The sequence below is a fragment of the Pituophis catenifer genome, unplaced genomic scaffold (assembly GCF_029215685.1).
Source record: "Pituophis catenifer annectens isolate HBS135680 unplaced genomic scaffold, rPitCat1.0.hap2 SCAF_13, whole genome shotgun sequence".
Taxonomy (NCBI): domain Eukaryota; kingdom Metazoa; phylum Chordata; class Lepidosauria; order Squamata; family Colubridae; genus Pituophis; species Pituophis catenifer.
Genome location: NW_027256893.1, coordinates 8,687,567 through 8,707,737, shown reverse-complemented (window position 1 = coordinate 8,707,737; position 20,171 = coordinate 8,687,567). Strand labels below are relative to the sequence as shown.

The following is a 20,171-nucleotide window of genomic DNA, read 5'->3' as shown; positions in this document are numbered from 1 at the left end:
CAGAATCACTTCTGAAGTGATTTGCAAGACCTCCAAAGGCTGACTGAAAAAGATCCATTTGGGTGGATCATCCTGCCTCATTTCCTCCGAGCAAAGAGGAAGAGTCAACTTCTTAGTTGCTTCAGCAGCGACATGCAGTTAAGGAATCGTATAGCATAACTCCTGAGCCCGAGGGCTACACCCAGACTTCGAGGGATAAATCAGAAGGTAAACTCCATCAGAAGGCAGGGGCAACCCAAATAGATGTATTTCTTTTGCAGCACGTTTCTACTGCCCATTCAAACAACTTTTAAAGTTAAAATAAATCTGAATCCAATCAAATTAATTACCAAAGAGATAATTTGATTAAGACCCAGGTATCACACCTGTCCTGTTCATGTGTGTATATTGTATGTGGGTAGATTGCAAAAACCACTCCATTCATTAGGAATTTTTCTTACCCCAAAGAAAAAGAATCTGCAGAAGGCATAACATGAATTGTATTCAGTGAAGACTGTACGTGTCCATTTTAGATTCCAGTGTTCTTTTTTCCCTATGTATATATGGTTTATTATATTTATATCTGAGCTTCCCTCTGGGATCTCAAGATCAATGTGTTGTCCTTCAATTTGTCTGCTCAACAAACTTGTGGAGAAGGTTGAGTTTGAGTGATAAGGATTGGCCCATCTTCACCTGAATCAGAAATAGAACTTAGGTCTTTTCCATCTCAGTCCAACACCTTCGTCACTACATCACTCTGGATTTCACTATTTCCAAAGAGAAATGAGATATATTTTCAGAGATCTCACTTTCCAAGAAAAAAAAGGGGTGAATAACTACTAAAACAGAAGAACTGATTTTCCCCTCACCCCAGATGGAAGTGACCAACCCAGCATTTCTTCTGCTGGAAGAAATTCTAATCCATTTAAAAACCTGTGGTCAACCGCCATGAGCAGTAGAGAACTAATAATCTACTCCCCAAGGAAGGACTTATTTATTCATTCATTTATTCATTCATTCATTCATTTAATTTGTCAAATGTGTAGTAGATAACAGGTATAAGTATAAACATGATTATGAATACATGAAATGGATACAAATAAATGGGGACAGTAGGACAGGGATGGTAGGCACGATGATGCGCTTATGCACGCCCCTTGCAGACCACTTAGGAATGGGGTGAGGTCCACGGTAAACAGTTTAAGGTTGAAGCTGTGGGGGTTAGAGGATGTAACAACGGAGTCAAGTAGAGCATTCCAGGCGTTGATCATTCTGTTGCTGAAGTCGTATTTTCCGCAATTGAGTTTGGAGCGGTTGAGTTTGTATCTATTGTGTGCTCGTGTATTATTGTGATTGAAGCTGAAGTAGTCATTGACAGGTAGGATGTTGTAGCAGACAATTTTGTGTACTACACTTAGGTCAGACCGTAGGCAGCATAGTTCTAGGTTGTCCAAGGCCAAAATTTCAAGCCTGGTGGCATAAGGTATTCTGTTGTGAGCAGAGGAGTGGAGGACTCTTCTCGTGAAATATCTCTGGACTCCCTCAATTGTGATAATGTCGGATATACAGTATGGATTCCTGGCAGACGAGCTATATTCGAGAATTGGTCTGGCAAAGATTTTATATGCCTTAGTTTGCAGTACAATGTTACCGGAGAAGAAACTTCACAAAATTAGGTTAACAACTCTTAATGCCTTTTTGGCAATGCTGTTACAGTGAGCTCTGGGGTTTAGATCATTTGAGATGAGTACTCCCAGGTCCTTGACAGAGTGAGGGTCGTCTACGAGGTCATATCCACCCAGCTTGTATTTGGTGTTCTGATTTTTGTTGCCAATGTGTAAGACAGAGCATTTGTTGGTTGATATTTGGATCTCAACTTTTCAAAAATTTTCCAAAAAATATTTCAAATTTTTTTTTCAAAAATTTGAGATTTTGAGACTTCATTGTGAAAGCTCTGGATGAAGAGGCTCCGCATTCTTTCAGAACTTTAACACATCCACATAGTATCTTGGAGAAGATTTGGACAAACAAAGACATCATGGATAGGAAGCTCGGGTTCCATATGACTGGGGATGAGGGGAGGTCACAGAGAGGATTGGAGGATCCTCTAAAAAAATAGATTGGTTGGGTTGTGGGTTGGTTCCCGAATCAGAACATTCCATTATTTAAGCTATTTACACGAGTTATGGACTGCAGCAGGGCTGTCATCCAACTTTCCTCTACCCCCCATTAGCTCAGTTTCCTTGGTGAAGAAATATATTTGGATGCATTTAGATTTTACAATTCTATTTTGGATACAACTGTTGAAATGATTTGGAAGCAGTGAAAGAAATCTGTGGTCTCTTATCTGGCTTATATCAGTAGTATTCAGCTATCCCAAAAAAGAGCAAATATTTCTTACTCACTAGCATATGCTGACCTCAATTTATGGCATCATAAATAAGTATCGTGTGTAATTTTGCTATTTGCAAGAAGATGTATTTTCTCAGCACAATACTCATAACTATGGTGTGTACCTGGTTCAGTCCGGTTCTTGCAAACCGGTAGTAAAAGTGGCGGGAAGCTCTGCCCACCCACCCACCCAGACATCATCATAGATGATGCACAGAACCACGCTTGCACGAGTGAGCAAAGTGAGTGCACATGTGCGCTCCCATTGCAAAAGGTATGTAGAACCCAGGCCTGGTCTGTACCTTTCTTCATTATATGGTTGATTGGTTGGTTTTAGTCAATCAATCAATTTATTGTTTTGACCACCAGTCATAACAAATAAGATAAAACCTGCACAAAAATGGCCACATATTAATATTATTAAAATACATTAAAATATACAAAAAAATCAGTAAGGGCATTCAGTGTTATTAAACTCTTTCATTAGCAAATAAAATATTAGAAAGCATTAAAAACTTTTGATAAATTATTCTCTGTTCAGCAGCAGCCTGTGTAAAGCTTGCTAATTTCCAGACTGATGTCTCCTTGTCTAAATTCATTAGATATATGTTTTAGGTAATTCCATCAATTTTGTTCCAGTTTCATACTACTTGAAGTATAGAGGCCTTTTAAGCCTATCCCCGCCCGCCCCCCCAAAAAAGGAAGAAATTGAAGAGCTCACATATACATCAGCTGAGACGAGGTTCCAGAAATGCAAACCTAGCATTGGAAAGGAGTTATTATGTGCTACATTCTCAGAGGAAGCACTGCTGTTTTCATTTCCAACTGAAGTAAATCTTAGACTTTATAGAGCCCTGCTTAATGGACTCTGGATGCAACAGATAAATGTTGAGTTCAGGCTTTGCCGCCAATAGCGGACAGAATCCAATGTATCTGAAATAATCCAAGCCATTGACGTAATTTACTTAACTTGCATCATTTAACATCCCTGATGTAATGCCTCATTGACATCATTTGTGTTATTGTGAGAGTCACACGAGTAGGCAGCGTACCAAAGAGGGCAAATAGTTGCAAACTAACCCGCATTATATATAATTACACCCAATACACTTAACAGACATTCAAATTCAACATCGCCATTTCTCTCCAAATTGCCCATTAGATTGAGCTTCGACTGTAGTTGAATAATGATTACATCTAACATCAGAAATGAAAAATGTGGCATCTTAAGTTATAAGAAGGTGGATTCTGATTGAGTGTTACAAAGAAAAGCTTCCCAACAGTAAATTCAGTTGGAAGCATCTATTTATTTATTTATTGGTATTTATTTATTTATTGGTATTTGTTTATCTATTATCTATCCATCCATTCATCCATCCATCCATCTTACCCTGTTTATAAGCGTCCCTTATCAACTAGGAATCTGGATGGCAAGCCACCTAATGCATATATACAATTAAAACTAAATAAAATTAAAATTAAACAAATTAAAATTAAGCCTAAATGTACAAGAAGCACAAGGAGCGACAGAATGTGGGGGTGGAGTTAAAAGAGATATCAGCCTAGAATCCCTTCGTAGCCACAAGCGAACTAAGAGCCAACCTCCCTTGAATTCAGTGAACACTTATCTAACTCCAAGCAGGTGCTAACCATTAGTTGGAAAGAGTCCTGTTCATAGGCTATGTAGCATTTGGACCTGGTCTTTCGTACCTGACAGCACTACAACCCGGGTTGAAATCTACTTACCTTCCCTACTGGTTTGGAAGTGTGTGCGCATGTTACGTGCAATTTTGGACCCTCTGTGCATGCACAAAGCCTTCTGTGCATGCGCAGAGGGTAAAAAACAGGTTACTTCCTGGTTAAAACCAGGAAGTAATGACATCCGGGCGAGTGGTGGAGCCTCGCGCTGTCACCGCTACCAGTTCTCCAAACCAGCCAGTGCTACCGGTTCACTCGATCTGGTGCGAACCGGTAGCATTTCACCCCTGACTACAACTAAGAAGAGGGTCAAACGCCCATTAGAATAACATGGTTTTAAATTGCATCTTAAATGCATATAGGGAGAGGGCCATCTTCATTTTAGGAATAGGGTGTTCTAAAGAGTAAGGGATGCCATTGAAACATATTCAGGCAAAGAGAGGGCAATCATTTGCCAGAGATGATTTAATTTTAATTCCTGCATTAGGCAAGTATTAGACTCATAAATTCCCTGTGTTGAGATTCCAATGTTGACTAATGTAACTCACCCATCCCATAACCACACCCAAAACCTGTTCCCCAGGTGTCATATTTAATTTGACCAAAAGGGAAGCATTAAATACATAGGGAGCAATCATCTAGCTGTAATTCGTTGCAGACTACATTTGAAATGAAATCAGATCAAAATGTTGTTTTGTCCAGACTAGTCCAGATCTTGGCATGTCATTTGTTGGTCAGAGGTGGGCTCAGTCACAAGTACTGTGGTCACCCAACAGAAGTGGCCTTCTCTTTTCACAAACTATGATATTTAATTAGTAAAATATTACTAATTTGAATTATTACTAATTTGAACTAATGGAAGTTCAAAACCATACAGATCTTCAGCCGCAGTCAACTAGAGTATTGTGGAACTATTTAGATAGCAAAACGGTCATATGTCATACAAAAGAGTAAAAGGATAACAGAGTTGGAAGGGATCTTGGACGTCTTCTAGTTTAACTGTATAGGGGATGGCAAACCTATGGCACACGGGCCACAGGTGGCACGCAGAGCCCTCTTTGTGGGCATGCGAGCCGTCGCCCCAGCTCAGCTTCACCGCGCATTTGCACACTCCTCCCGCCAGCCAGCTGGTTTTCGAGTCTCTGCCGCACATGTATGAGGCACATGCAGGAGACGCATGCACATGCATGGCGGGGCCCACACACGCGGGGGTCGCTGTGCATGTGTGGGGGTGCACACGGGGGGTAGATGTGCATGCGTGGGGCGGTCACGTGGGGGGGTTGTGCAAGGTTAGCCATCACTGCCCTATACCATTTCAGACAAATATATACAATAACGATGTACCACCAATTTGCACCCCATCCACATACACTCTGGAGGACTCCACTACCTTAGAATAATATAATAATAGAGTTGGAAGAGACATTGGAGGTCTTCTAGTCCAATCTTTGCTCAAGCAGGAAACTCTGTGCCATTTTAGATAGATGGTAGTTCAATCTTTTCTTTAAAACCTCCAATGATGGACCACCCACAACTTCTGGAGGCAAGTTGTTCCATTGATTAATTGTTCTAACTGTCAGGAAATTCCTCCTTAGTTCTAAGTTGCTTCTCTCCTTGATTAGTTTCCATCCGTTGCTTCTTGTCCTGCCTTCAAGTGCTTTGGAGAACAGGTTGACCCCCTCTTCTTTGTGGCAGCCCCTGAGATATTGGAAGACTGCTATCATGTCACCCTTGGGCCGCCTTTTCCTTAAACGAGACATACCAAATTCCTGCAACCGTTCTTCATGTGCTTTAGCCATCAGTTCCCTAATCATCTTTCTTGCTCTTCTCTGCGCTCTTTCTAGAATCTCAACATCTTTTTTATAGATTTTTTATATCTGTGATATGTCTCACATATCTGTGAGACTGGCAAGATTACAGGAAATTTTAAGAAACAGAGATCAAATAAAAGATATGTTCTGTATCTGCTGGGCAGTGGTGGGTTCAAATTTTTTTACTACCGGTTCTGTGGGTGTGGCTTGGTGGGCGTGGCATAGCTTGGTGGGCATGGCTTGGTGGGTGTAGCAGGGGAAGGATACAGTAAAATCTCCATTCCCACCCTACTCCAGGAGAAGGATACTGTAAAATCTCCATTCCCACCCCACTCCAGGGGAAGGATACTGTAAAATCTCCATTCCCTCTCCACTCCAGGGGAAGGTTACTACAAAATCCCCATTTCCTCCCAATCAGCTGGGACTCGGGAGGCAGAGAATAGATGAGGATGGGGCCAGTCAGAGGTGGTATTTACCGGTTCGCCAAACTAGTCAAAATTTCCGCTACGGGTTCTCCAGAACTGGTCAGAACCTGCTGAAACCCACCTCTGCTGCTGGGTCACTAGAAAAGAGAGGTATTTTAGATTCTAGTAGCTGGAAAAATCAATCGCTCTTACAATCCTGTCTTTCCAGTGCAGAGGTGTAAAAACTGGAGACCTAGGATTGCTCACAGTTCCCATAAGTTTTGAATAGGACCTTGGTAATTAATCATTAGAAATGTCACATATAGAGTCATCAGCTGAAATTGTTTTCATTGAATGAAATGATCGAGTCCATAGTTTGTTCAGTCAATAAATTTCATTTGTGCTTCCTCAGGTTAAATGGTTGGTCTCCAGGTGATTTTTAGCTGTTAAAAAATTTCCAGATATCTTCAGCTAAAAAGTCATACTTCATGATGCGAAGTTTATTCACTTTATTTTAACTGTTTAGTTAAGGGAACGCCATATGTATGGGTGATTATTCTCATTCCTTGTTCTGAACTTTATTTTGAAAAAATGACAGATTTTGTTTTCCCAGTAATACAATATAGTTCAACGTAAGTCATCACGACTTTCACTTTGTTGAGGTGAAAAAACCCAGCTTTTCAGGACATGGTTGTTATTAGTTTTCCATGAGATTCTTTTCCCATATATGTCTTCCCTAATTCAACATTCATTCAGTGTGTGTTGAGAGCCATCTGTATAGCCAGCGGTGGAATATTCTCAAGAGATGCTTGAAATCTGTTTGAAATTTGAGATCTGTTGAAACAGATGTTTCCTTGCCTCACTAGTTTGCATAGAAGTGTAAATTTTTTGGAAATTTTGATGCAATGCAGAAGGAAAGGGGAGGGTCCTTTCTTCCCCATATGGATTTGGGGATGTTGGAAGAAACATCCATCTGCTTCAGTTCCAATCTGGGAGAAAGGCACTGGAGACAAAATGGAGGCTGGAGGCCGATTGGAAAGAGGGTCCATTTATTGATGAACAGGACCACGTGTTTGTGGTCCTGGTGCAGCTGACCACATGGAGCTGAGTGTGGGGGTATTTATACCTTCACTTGGGCTTTGCACTTGAGCTTCCTGTTCCTGTGCAAGAACATATATTCTATTGGCTGTTGTCAGACTCCCATGGTGCCGTGTACAAATCCTAGGAGTTTGTCTGAGCTAAGTTTGGTTGATGCTCGGGCTGCTGGTTCAATGTCTTTAGGAGATTATGCAATGTGGTGAGCTCTGCTGCTAGATGGTAGTGGATTAATCCTATTATGTCCTGAAGGGTCATGTCTTAATCCCATTGCCCTGGGGAGCTGAAGGCAGGGGTGAAATCCAGCAGGTTCTGACAAGTTCTGGAGAACCGGTAACAGAAATTTTGAGCAGTTCGGAGAACTGGTAGTGGAAATTATGAGTAGTTCGGAGAACTGGCAAATACCACTTCTGGCTGGCCCCAGAGTTCGGTGGGAATGGAGATTTTGCAATATCCTTTCCCCAGGAGTGGGGTGGGAATGGAGATTTTGCAGTATCCTTCCCTTGCCACGCCAACCAAGCCACACCACACCCACCAAGCCACACCCACAGAACCGGTAGTAAAAAAATTTGGATTTCACCACTGGCTGAAGTTCTTTGTTTTGTAGATAGGCTGGCCCAGTCTTTCTCAATGGGCACAAAATATCTGCTGGGAGCTATTAAGAAAGGTGGAGGCTGCTTTCCAAGAGCATGTTTCTCCATTTCTCATCCAGGGAAATATAATATTCTGCCTTTTTTAATATTTCTCAAAATATTTCATTCTTGTAGGAGAAGGATGGGTGCTCCTTTCCTTTCTACAAGGAAAATTAATATATAATATTTAATTTGTAGCACACTTTACTTTAGCTTTCATATATAAAAGTCTCTATAAAACATGATCAATAAATAAATGGATGATCAAGCATGTTTCATATATAAAAATGAAAAGTTGGATCCTTTCAGACAGTTAAGGCACAGTTTGTTGAATATTTTAACCATTACTACAAATTGCACAATAAAATACTGAATTCTGAAGGAAGTCATGTACCTCAATTTTAGCATGTTTAGGAGAAGACAGAAAGTTTGTACACTGAAAACAAAAGAGGCAATCAGTATTGCAGTAAAACAAAAAATTATATAGTCTATTTGCCTTCCACAGTATTATAAATATATTAAAAAAATATTAGAAAAAACTGAAAGGGGTGGACTAGGGCTTAGAATATGTGCTTTGCAATGTAAAATCTTTAATAAGTTCCATTTTCTGATTTTGAATTATTATCACTTATCAACAGTTTCAGCATCTTTTGATTGGTTGGGGTTTTTTTTAATCATTTTCATTCATTTTTGGACCATTGCAAGCTTCTCTGTCTTCTACATTTGATTTGGTCTATTTTCAGAAACAGTTCCATTTCTATGATTCCGTTCAAAATGAAAATATCCTTTGGAAATGGGAAACTATAAATATTGATGCTTCCAAGATTTCAGAAAAAGAATCACTATGGTGCTTTACAGTGGTGGGTTTCAAAAATTTGTATTATCGGTTCTGTGAGTGTGACTTGGTGGGTGTGGCATGGCATGGCGGGCATGGTTTGGTGGGCATGGCATGGCTTGGCTTGGTGGGCGTGGCTTGGTGGGCGTGGCAGGGGAAGGATACTGTAAAATCTCCATTCCCTCACCAATCCAGGGGAAGGATACTGCAAAATCCCCATTTCCTCCCGATCAGCTGGGACTTGGGAGGCAGAGAATAGATGGGGGCAGGGCCAGTCAGATTTTTTACTACCGGTTCTCTGAACTACTCAAAATTTCCGCTACCGGTTCTCCAAAACTGGTCAGAACCTGCTGAAATTCACCTCTGGTGCTTTAGCGGAGCCATTAAACACAGGGTTTTTGAGAAAACTCTGAGGGACAATCTTATCTAACTTAGATCCCCGTAGCTTGGGCTGTTCTCGGAAACTTTTGTTCTTGGTGATCGTCATTTCTCTCTTAGTAGCTTTTGTTATTATTTATCTCTGTTGTTATTCCCTCGTACTGTGTATTTCACACTTCTACCATAAAAGTTAAAAAGTCAAATAAATGTAAGCTATTCAAGCCTCTGGACTGCAATAATAGATAAGCTCCAGTACAGAAGCACTAAATACAGGTTTTAAAATACACCCGATGTGTTTTAAATTCACATTTAAACACCCCCAAGTTCTATACTTTTTAACTGAGAGTGCACAATATTATGCTTAAAAACTCTGCTAAGCTTCCCTGGATGTCATTAATTTTTAATCATTTTGTAGCATTCTTAAAAGCTACCACAAAACGGTATGGGGGATCCTCACAGTTGTATCATATGTTACCAGTAAAGCTGGAAGAATAAATCTGACCACCACTCTCCCTTAAAAAGTAGCTATGATGAACCAGTAAAATACTTTCTCTCCACTTAGAACCAGTTGAGAGAAAATATTTGAAACATTTCAAGTTCATTCAGGTATAAATAAAGACTTCTGGTACCGTTTGTGGTCCAGAAAAATCTATTTTCCCCTGGTGTTATTTATAGCTCTCTTTTAATCTCTTTTATTTTTTTTTTCTTAATTGTATTATATTGTTTTATCTTTGTTTACTTGAATGTGTTATTGTACACCACCCAGAGTCATGTATGTGAGATAGGCAGCTATATAAATTTAATAAATAAAAGAAAAAAGAAAAATGTCGCAAACTGGTTCTCACAATAAAGCATCTGTAGAAAGGGATACTGAGAATGAGCTGAGAATGAGCTGGGAAGATTTCTTCTAAGATGACTATGCATATTTTAAAAGTAGAGAAAACATATATGTTTATTTATTTACAATTACAGTCAGTGGTGGGATTCAATTTTTTTTTTACTACTGGTTCTGTGGGCGTGGCTCAGTGGGCGTGGCATGGCTCGATGGGCGTGGCTCATTGGGTGTGGCAGGGGAAGGAAACTGTAAAATCTCCATTCCCACCCCACTCTCCCTTTGTTTTCCTGTTAGGTTGAAAGGATTGTAGACAAAAGGAAGAATAAAAAGGGCAAATGGGAATATCTCATACGGTGGAAAGGATATGGAAGCAATGAAGACACCTGGGAACCAGAACATCACTTATTGCACTGTGAGGAATTCATTGATGAATTCAACGGACTGCACGTCACGAGGGAAAAGCGAACGAAACACGGGAAACAAGCCAACGTGCCCAAATTTTTACGAGAAAGCCGGGGATCATCCCTGGACAAAATAACCCACAGATCCTCAGACTCTGGGAAAAGCAAAGGACTCTCCCATAAAAGGAAGCGTATGACCCCCACTTTTCCAAAGCCCAAAAAAAGCTACGGAGCGAAAGCTGCCTCTTCCAACGACAGAGCTGCTAAAACCGTATCGTACCGGACTACGCCCAGCGGCTTGCAAATCATGCCTCTGAAAAAGCCACACAACGGCTTGCAGAATGGAGATGCCCCTTTCGAGAAGGACTCTGCTCACTTGGGGAATGGCTCTCAAAAGGCCAACGAGGATCTGAATGAACCTGAAGGAGAAGCCAACTTGGCCGGCGTTCTCGAAGTGAACAACGAGGCGCCCATCATGAATGGTATCGGTATGTGGATTATCTTTATTTGAAGCCATCTTAATTTTTTTTTAGCTTGGAATAGTATTGCAATAATGATGTAATACTTTAATTGATTGATTGATTGATTGTGTGCCATCAAGTCATTGATGAGTCTTAGCAACCATATAGATATTTTTTTTCCAGAGCAACCTGTCCCTAACTTGGTCTTTCAAGTCTTCCAACAATGCATCCCTCACAATTGTGACTAAGACTATCCACCTTTCTGCTGGTTGTCCTCTTCTTTTTCCTTCCACTTTTCTCCTAGAGCCAATTTGGCCTATTGGGCAACAGGTTAGAAATCCAGGAGACTGTGAGTTCTAGTCTCACCTTAGGTATGAAAATCCAGCTGGGTGACCTTGGACCAGTCCCTTGGTCTTAGCCCAACCCACCTCAGAGAATGATTGTTGTGTGGGGAAAACAGAGGGAAGAAAGAATATTATATATGTTCACTGCCTTGAGTTATTTACAAAAATAATAAAGATGGGATGAAATCAAACATAGAAATAAGATGAATAAAGATTAGATCCTCCTCTAAAGGGCTTTGCATGGATGGATGGATGGATGGATGGATGGATGGATGGATGGATGGATGATCAGTTAGAGAATGAATGGCTAGAACTTTTTCATGATGATCTGTCCTCAGCCACAGAGGTTCAGGGTAGTTATGATGTCATGGAATTGACCGAGTCTCCTATTTTCAGTGGTTTTGCTGATTTAAGTAAGGCATTGGTGTTCTAAAGCCAAGTGCAACTTATTTCTTTAGTGTCCTGCTAAAAATTATGGGAAAATAGACTGCTGGTTTTGGATAATTTACCAGAAAAAGTCAGTAGTGTTAAGGTGACCAATCGGCCTCCTTTAGGGAGGACAGTCCTTCTTTTGTAAGTTCTGTCCTCTCCCGAAAAGTGTCCTCCTACATGTCCTCCTTTTCGATATTTCAAGACTAATCTGTAAATCTCCGTATCGGATCGATGCCGATTCGATCCATTGCATGTGATGCGACGTATTGTATTTGACATGATGATTCGTCAAGGCTCGGTACAGTGTGTCGAGACGCGATTATGAGACACATGCGCTCCGCACGGGAGAATTGTTTTGAGAGTGCGCCACGCGCAAGTGGCTTTGTTTTACTTCTTACCGAAACACGACATGGCACACACACACGCATTAGACTCACTTCTCTTTTTTTCTTCTATTTATTTGTGTCCTCCTTCTCATTGTAAAAAAAGTTGGTCACCTTAGTAGTGTTAATCTTAAATTTTTTCTTGCATTTGGAATCCGTCAAGAACTCATGGGCACGAATTTCTGTTTCTATTCTACTGTTTCATTTTGAGACCGAGCAGTTTTCTTTGCCATGAATCTCACGGATTCTTCTCAGCTTTTAAAACTCAGGAATTGGCTTGATCTGTAATAGGTCAGGAGAAATAGCTGAGAGTTCCCCTTCAGGGATTAAGGGGGGCAGAAACCACGATGCTGCTCGGTGGTAGCATCAACCCACTGAAACACTTTTGCAAGTAAAATCAAACTGCTCCCCTGCCTGGTTGCATTTAGAAAAATGCAAAAACGGAGCTCTTTTGGAAAGCGTCTTTAGTTCAAAATTAGCATGTGTTTTTATTTAATTAATGTGTTTGATTCCTTTATGATGTGTTAATTTTAGATGTTTTTAATTAGAAGAACTATAAATGGATTAGGTTTTCTTGTACAGTATCTTGTAAACTGTTGAGAGCCATTCTTGATTGCAGGAGAATATGCATGCAATTAATTAAATTGTGGGAACCACTGGTTGACTATTCTTTTTGCTTATGCTACCCAATATCCAAGTCTTGTTATGTTTTTTTTTTAACTTAGTTGATCTAATCTTTGTCAAACCGTTTTAAAATTCAGAATATTATTCTTTGTATCTTTTAAATCAGGGATGCGGTGGCTCAGTGGCTAAGATGCTGAGCTTGTTGATTGAAAGGTCAGCAGTTCAGCGGTTCAAATCCCTAGTGCCGCGTAACGGAGTGAGCTCCCGTTACTTGTCCCAGCTTCTGCCAAACTAGCAGTTCAAAAGCAGGTAAAAAATGCAAGTAGAAAAATAGGGACCACCTTTGGTGGGAAGGTAACAGTGTTCCGTGCGCCTTTGGCGTTGAGTCATGCTGGCCCCAAATAGGCTCTAGATTTATTAACGTATTAATGTATGCCGATGACTTAGTGTTGTTTTCTAGAACCCAAATAGGAATGAGGAGACTTCTTGACAAGCTCACACGTTACTCTACTGCAAACCACTTGACTATAAATGTAGCTAAATCAAAAGTTTTAGTCTTTGGCAATAAGAATAAAAAGCACAATTGGCAAATTAATGACACAAAAATTGAGCAAGTTACCCAATATACTTATCTCGGAGTTGTTTTTTCCAGTGCAGGAGGTTGGACTCCGCACCATCAATACCTTTCTCAAAAGGTCAGAGCAGGAGCAAGCCTTGTATCCAAATTAAGTAAACGAATCCAACCAACCTCCATTTTACCTCTTCGTAAAGTCTTTCAGGCTAAACTTGTTCCGATCATGCTCTATGGTGCTGAAATTTGGGGTCTTACAGAGGCCCCCATATTAGAGAGAACTCAAAATAATTTGTTAAGGAGGATGCTTGGGGTAAACAATTCCACTTCAGCTGCAGCTGTCAGAGCTGAATTGGGACATTTCTCACTGTACACCTATACAATCACTAGGGCGGTAGCCTACTGGCTAAAAATGACCCAGATGGATGCCAGCAGACTCCCTAAAATATGTCTAGAGGAACAGCAGATTTCAAATCCTCAAAGGTATTCCTGGCTAACCCAGCTGTCAGAAATATTGAACCGATATGGCGTAGGGTTCCCGTTGTGTGACACACTGAACCAAGTTAAACAACGGATTAAGATATACATGGGCAAATGGACATGGCAACCCTTTCAACTAATCATTCCCTTAAACTGCTGACAGCAGTTAAAACAACTTTTATTCTGAAAAAGTATTTACATTTAGAAATGCCATCAGTGGAGAGGCAGTTATTTGTTAAGTTTAGATTCGAACTTCTAGATACCAACGTTAGATTCGGCCGCTATCGGAAAATCCCGTATGACAAAAGAATATGCATATGTGGGGTAAACGTCGTGGAGGACGGCGCATATAATATTCGAATGTAGTCTCTATCAAGAAGTAAAAAAAACAATATCTGTCCCCAATTATAAATAAATTTCCCCACTGGAATATAAGCCAAAAATTAGCATTTCTGTTGAGGGCTGACTCTCCTCCCCTGGTAAGAGCGATCACTCGATACCTTAAAAGAATGACGGCAATACGAGCCAGTTATATCAAAAAATATTTTATCGATTGTAAGGAAGATGAGCTCAGTTAGAGAGGAGCTATCCTATTTGGGTTATCTAGTCTTGGCAACTTAGCTATTGAAATTTGATATTGTAAAATTTTAATGTCATCCATCATATATTTTTAGATTGCTATTTTTGTAACTGTTTTATCTTTTTCCCTTTTTCTTTTCTGTTTTGTTTGAAAAGGCCTTCGGGCTATTCAATAAACTATACTATACATGACCACGGAGACGTCTTCGGACACTACTGGCTCTTCGGCTTTGAAACGGAGATGAGCACCCTTCCCTAGAGTCGTGAACGACTAGCACATATGTGTGAGGGGGACCTTTATCTTTTTATCTTTTAAATCAACATTAAATGAGTAAAAAAAAAAAAAGACGGAAAAGAGAAAGTGGATGAAAGGATAAGAAGAGGTCAGCAGTCAAATGTCCAATGATGGCAGAATCCCAACACGGATGAATTATTGTTTCGCTGTGAGCATAATAGTCTGTGAAAAATCCGACCAAATAGCTTTATGCATGTTCACATATTGGTGTAAGTTGTCAGTTCATTGAGTGACAAGGAAAGAAGTGTTTTAGTTCCCTGCTGTATCAGCAGCATGGATTTTTCTTTCGAGTGTTGCAAAATGAGCCACTAGGATGTAGTAAAAAGACATTCATCTCTAGGAGCTAAATAGACATGTAAAACCATGCTTCCTAGATCACTATGGAAAGTTTTTGACAGATGTGTCTAGACAAGAAGTGATAAAAGTTCTCCTGAAGAAGGCAGAGTTACATTATTGAACATGTTCTGTTCTTGCCATATCACCAAGTTCTATTATATATAAGGCCTTCAGCTTCCGTTGTCTCAACCATCATGGTTAGTGAGAAAGAAGCAAAGAAATCATAGTCACACATATCAGAAAATCACCCTGCTACTTAGCTGTGGTCCGGTTTCTCATCCTGAATGTGTGAACAGTGTTGCATGGGACATTCTTTTTCGACCTAAATGCAGATCGTGTTGAAGCTTGAAATCCCATCGTTGAGAGAAAGTGTTGCTTCGGGATGAATCTACTTCATATCTGGCACATAATTAAGATCATTGTCTGCATCCATGTTATGTAATTTTGCTTGGACCTGGTCTGCAGCAACATGTCCTTGAATGGAGCTTCGGAGCCTATGTGAGAAGACCAGTTGGGACGGAGTTGTTGCTCTCTGAATTTGATAACAGCAATTCCACAAGCATCTGGTTGGTCTCTTTGAATGCTAGATAAAATTGGCTTTTGGGGTGATGAGTTCTTTCAGAAGGGTCAATGCACTGTGTCAGTTGAGTAGTCAAAGGCAGATGGGTCTAAATCAGAAGAAGATTGGTCAGAGAAATAGCAGTGACTTGAGGTTCATAAGGCCAAAATCATGCTAAGCATATGACCATTATTATATTGAGCATCATCTAGGACAGGGGTCAGCAACCCGTGGCTCTGGAGCCCCATGTGGCTCTTTCATCCCTCTGCTGTGGCTCCCTGTTGCTGGTTGGCTCCACAATTGATAGGGCTTTCGGTTAGGACAGGTAGAGGAAAAAGGATGCTGCGCTAGGTGGAGACTCTATGGTGGGAGGAACTGACTTCCAGTTGGCCGAGGAAAAAGGATGCCATGCTAGGAGGAGACTTTATGGTGGAGGAACCGGACTTCTGGTCAGCAGAGAAAAAAGGATGCCACGCTAGGAGGAGACTATGATGGGGGAACCGGACTTCCGGTTGGCTCCAGAATTGAATGGGGGCTTCCGGTTAGGACCTTCGTGGCTCTTTGAGTGTTTAAGGTTGCCGACCCCTGATCTTGGAAGAGTTGTTGCTGTACATTAAGTTCTGCAGTGGACTAAGAAGAGAGGTAAACGAGTAAGGTTGGTGTAGAAAATCTTGTGATTTGTATACTTCTCACCATTAAGAGGGAGCCCATAAGCTCTCCAAATTCTTCCACAACGCTATTGACATTAAAGCTTAGATCTTTTCCAGCTATCCTATCTATGGTTATCTTTGGGCCAATTGCTTGATTTTCAATATATTGTACTATTATTTTGGTATTATAATGTATCCATTTCATGATGAGTTAGTATATAAATCCTGTTACTACCTAGGCTAGATTATGCGATTATGATTATGATGAAATTGTTGTTAATAGTTGAATCCACCTTTAATCATACTTAGCAGGGACTTATTGAAGCCCTTGATATTTAACATAATTATGAGTAGCAGGTCCCATTGGTTTGATTGATTCCACTCTTTAAGTATGATTATTTTTGTTTGCCAACTGTCCATGTAAAACCACTGGTTCTCCTTTCATTTTCCAGCTGTTGGGCCCTATGCAACTTGAAACATCAAGGAGGTTTTCTATTTTTAGATGGCTTTTGAGCCCGTTAACTGACAAAAAGCTTTCCAGCATGTATTCAGATGAAATGTCCTCCCTTCTTCACACTCCTACTCTATTTGTTCCTTCAAAGCTTTCTGCTTTGCTGCTCTCATTCAAGTCAGTTCACTCCTGCTGGTAGCCACAAAAGGAAGCTGAATTCTTTTATGATCATTTTTATCCCAACTTCTCTGAGGCAGACATTTTCCTCACGAGATAGGATGCCAGTCTATGTAGCTTGCTTTGGTCAACCGTGCAGTCTCGTGTACAAGAGCACAATCAAAAGGGGAAAGACGAATCAGTAAAATATAAGAGGCAAAGAAGAACAAAAGCACCAGACGGCCATTAGAAATAAGGGAGCGGAGAATGAACGTACATATTAATTAAAGGTAAAGGTAAAGGTTCCCCTTGCACATATGTGCTAGTCATTCCCTACTCTAGTGGGCGGTGCTCATCTCTGTTTCAAAGCCAAAGAGCCAGTGCTGTCCGAGGACGTCTCTGTGGTCATGTGGCCGGCATGACTCAACGCCAAAGGTGCACGGGACGCTGTTACCTTCCCACCAAAGGTGGTCCCTATTTTTCTACTTGCGTTTTTTATGTGCTTTCAAACTGCTAGGTTGGCAGAAGCCGGGACAAGTAGCGGGAGCTACTTACGTGGCACTAGGGATTCGAACCACTAAACTGCCAACCTTTCGATCGACAAGCTCAGCATCTTAGCCACTGAGCCACCATGTCTCTACACTTATTAATTAGCTTAATTAATTAATTAATTATACATTAATTAATTAATATGTGCAATTAATTAAATAATTACACATATTAATTAGCTTAATTCATTAACAACAGTGCTAATTTTTTACCTGATTTTTTTAAAAAGCCACTCAGGGTTGGGGTGAGCAGAGAAATCAACTCAAACCTTGTGAAAGAATGCAGAGAAGAGTGACAAAGATGATTGGGGAGCTGAAGGCTAAAACATATGCTTTAGCATATGTTTGCTGGAATTGGATATATCTACTCTAGTGAAAAGAAGAACTAGGAGTGATGGGATAGCAGACTTCCAATATTTGAGAGGCTACCACAAAGAAGAGGGCATCAACTATTTTCCAAAGCACCAGAAGGCAAGATAAGAAGCAGTGGATGGAAACTGAACAAAGAGAGAAGCAACCTAGAACTAAGGAGAAATTTCCTGACAGTTAGGACAATTAACCGGTGGAACAACTTGCCTCCAGAAGTTGTGAATGCTCCAACACTGGAAGCTTTTAAGAAGATGTTGGATAACCATTTGCCTAAAATGGCACAGGATCTCCTCCTTGAGCAGGGGGTTGGACTAGAAGACCTCCAAGGTCCCTTCCAACTCTGCCCATCTGTTATTCTGAAATTAATTCAGCAATTTGAGGATAAATGTTTGCTTTAATTGGCCTTCCTGCCAATCTTTGTATTACTTTCTGATTTCAAAGGACAAATTTTGCAGGACGTTTCTTATTCAAACAAAGGACCCTTTACAAAAATATTGAACCTGGCAGTTCAGATGTAAAAATAGCACTGGATGGGTACACGGCGGCTTAATATTTTTTAACACGGTTACTTTAACTCCTCGGTCCTTTCATTGGAAGAACATTTTAAGATAGCATCTTCTGAATCAAATGAAGTGCAGGGCAAATAAATAACCTAACAAAAATCACTCCAGAAACACCTTCCTTAAAATTTTGCTCACTAGCTCATTTGTTCTTAAAATCCACTTACCCCTGCAGCTCATTATAAAAAATTTAAATTTCATGCATAAGGCAATGTCCTTGCGAGTTGTCAAGGATTTTACTGATCCTTTACATCTCCAAGCTAATTTGTCCGAGTTCCTCCCGCTGACTGCTCTGCAGCAATTCATTATAATTGGTGGCCTTTGGGTGGAGATTGAATGAATGAGCTGTTTGTGAGGGCAGCAGTCATTCTGAAGTTCTGAAGAACCCCAAAGTATCTCTGAACCAAATTCTCTGGAAGAGAGTCATCACTTTGATGTTTTCAAATGAATTTCACACATTTGAAATGTTTTCAAATGAATTTTGTTCCTTCTTGGAACAAAAGAGCTACATTCAGCAATCCACAAAAAAAAAAAAATCATCTTTGCCCATTCAGACACAGTTAATAATAATGAGAGTCCCTGGTCTACTCAATCTTCTGTGATCTGTTCCTCCTTTCTAAATATTATTTATTACTTTAGGAAATCTTGATGTAGCTCCACATCTGCTGACAGACCCTTTTGTGCCCAGATGCTACTGCTGTCTTGGCAACATCAGAATTTGCCTTGGTTCCAAGTTTCAGAAATTGAAAGAAGGATAAAAAGAGAAGGAGATTTTGCTTGCAGTGAGAGACATGGTGGAGAAGTAGAGGAAGAGACCGAATAGCAAAGAGGAGTACGATTGTCACCCTTTGCAGGTCAAGACCTTTACACTTTTAAAATTCAGTCACACCAGAATTAAAAAGTGTAGTTCCTACTGCAAATGAGCTCAGTTTGCAGATGTGAGGGATTTTCTGGCTGTCTCTCAGTCCGTGCTGGCCCAGAGTTTGATAATGTCCAGGATGTCTGTTGTTGTTATGCTAGTAGCTGATTCTGACAGAGAAGGCTCTCCCCCTGGGGGTCGCCAGTCTACATTGTTTGGCTGACGGCACCCTGAGGAGGCCCTCTCTGTGTGAGCGTACCGGTCGGTGGGAGGCAATCGGTGGCAGAATGCGGTCTTGTAGATAGCCAGGTCCTAAGCCATGGAGCACTTTAAAGGTGGTAACCAACACCTTGAAGCGCACCCGGAAGACCACCGGGAGCCAGTGCAGCTCGCGCAAAAGGGGTGTTACATGGGAGCGACGGGTCGCCCCCATTATTACTCAAAGTACAAGTATTTTGTACTTGTTGACAAATAAATAAATAAATAAATAAATAAATAAATAAATAAATAAATAAATAAATGCCAGCAAGGCTTTCCTGAAGGCCTCTCTGTTCTCTTCCGATAGCTCTGTAATCGGCTAGAGAGGCCTTCAGGAAAGTCTTGCCAGCAGCAGAAGAAATGGGCCGAGGTGTGCGAGGCCTGGCAGTAACTGTCCAAAGGGAAGTAGTAGGGCAGCTCCACCACCCACCACCCACCATCCCCACCCTAGCTTAATTTTTACCTGTGCGCCCTGGAGTGGGCGGGGTCTTAATTAGGGCTTATCTTGGGGGTAGGATTTATATTGGGTGCAAGTATAAAAATCAAGCTAGGACTTACTTTCTGAGTAGGTTGTATTTTGGGGAAAACATGGTATTTTTTAGAAAAAGAAACTAAAACAATCAAACTAACCAATAGGAGGAAAAAGACTTACTGAACCAATTGAGGATTTACAAAAGAATGTGAAGATTTTTGACTTTCCAAAAAGTTTTAGTAAAAAGTTACTAAATACATTTAAAAAGAATAAATATAAAAGTGTGTAGACAGGAGACTTTCCTTTAATTGACTATAAAAGAAGT

At 40.6% G+C, this 20,171-nt stretch overlaps 1 protein-coding gene across 1 annotated transcript in view; it reads left to right on the top strand.

Moving 5' to 3' along the window:
- The window catches only part of CDYL2 (chromodomain Y like 2), a 78,905-nt gene that overhangs the window by 21,802 nt on the left and 36,932 nt on the right, over positions 1 to 20,171 (top strand). The window contains exon 2 of the mRNA XM_070952794.1: positions 10,353 to 10,947. Coding sequence (XP_070808895.1) covers positions 10,353 to 10,947 — 595 coding nt within the window. The remainder of the gene's footprint in view (positions 1 to 10,352; positions 10,948 to 20,171) is intronic.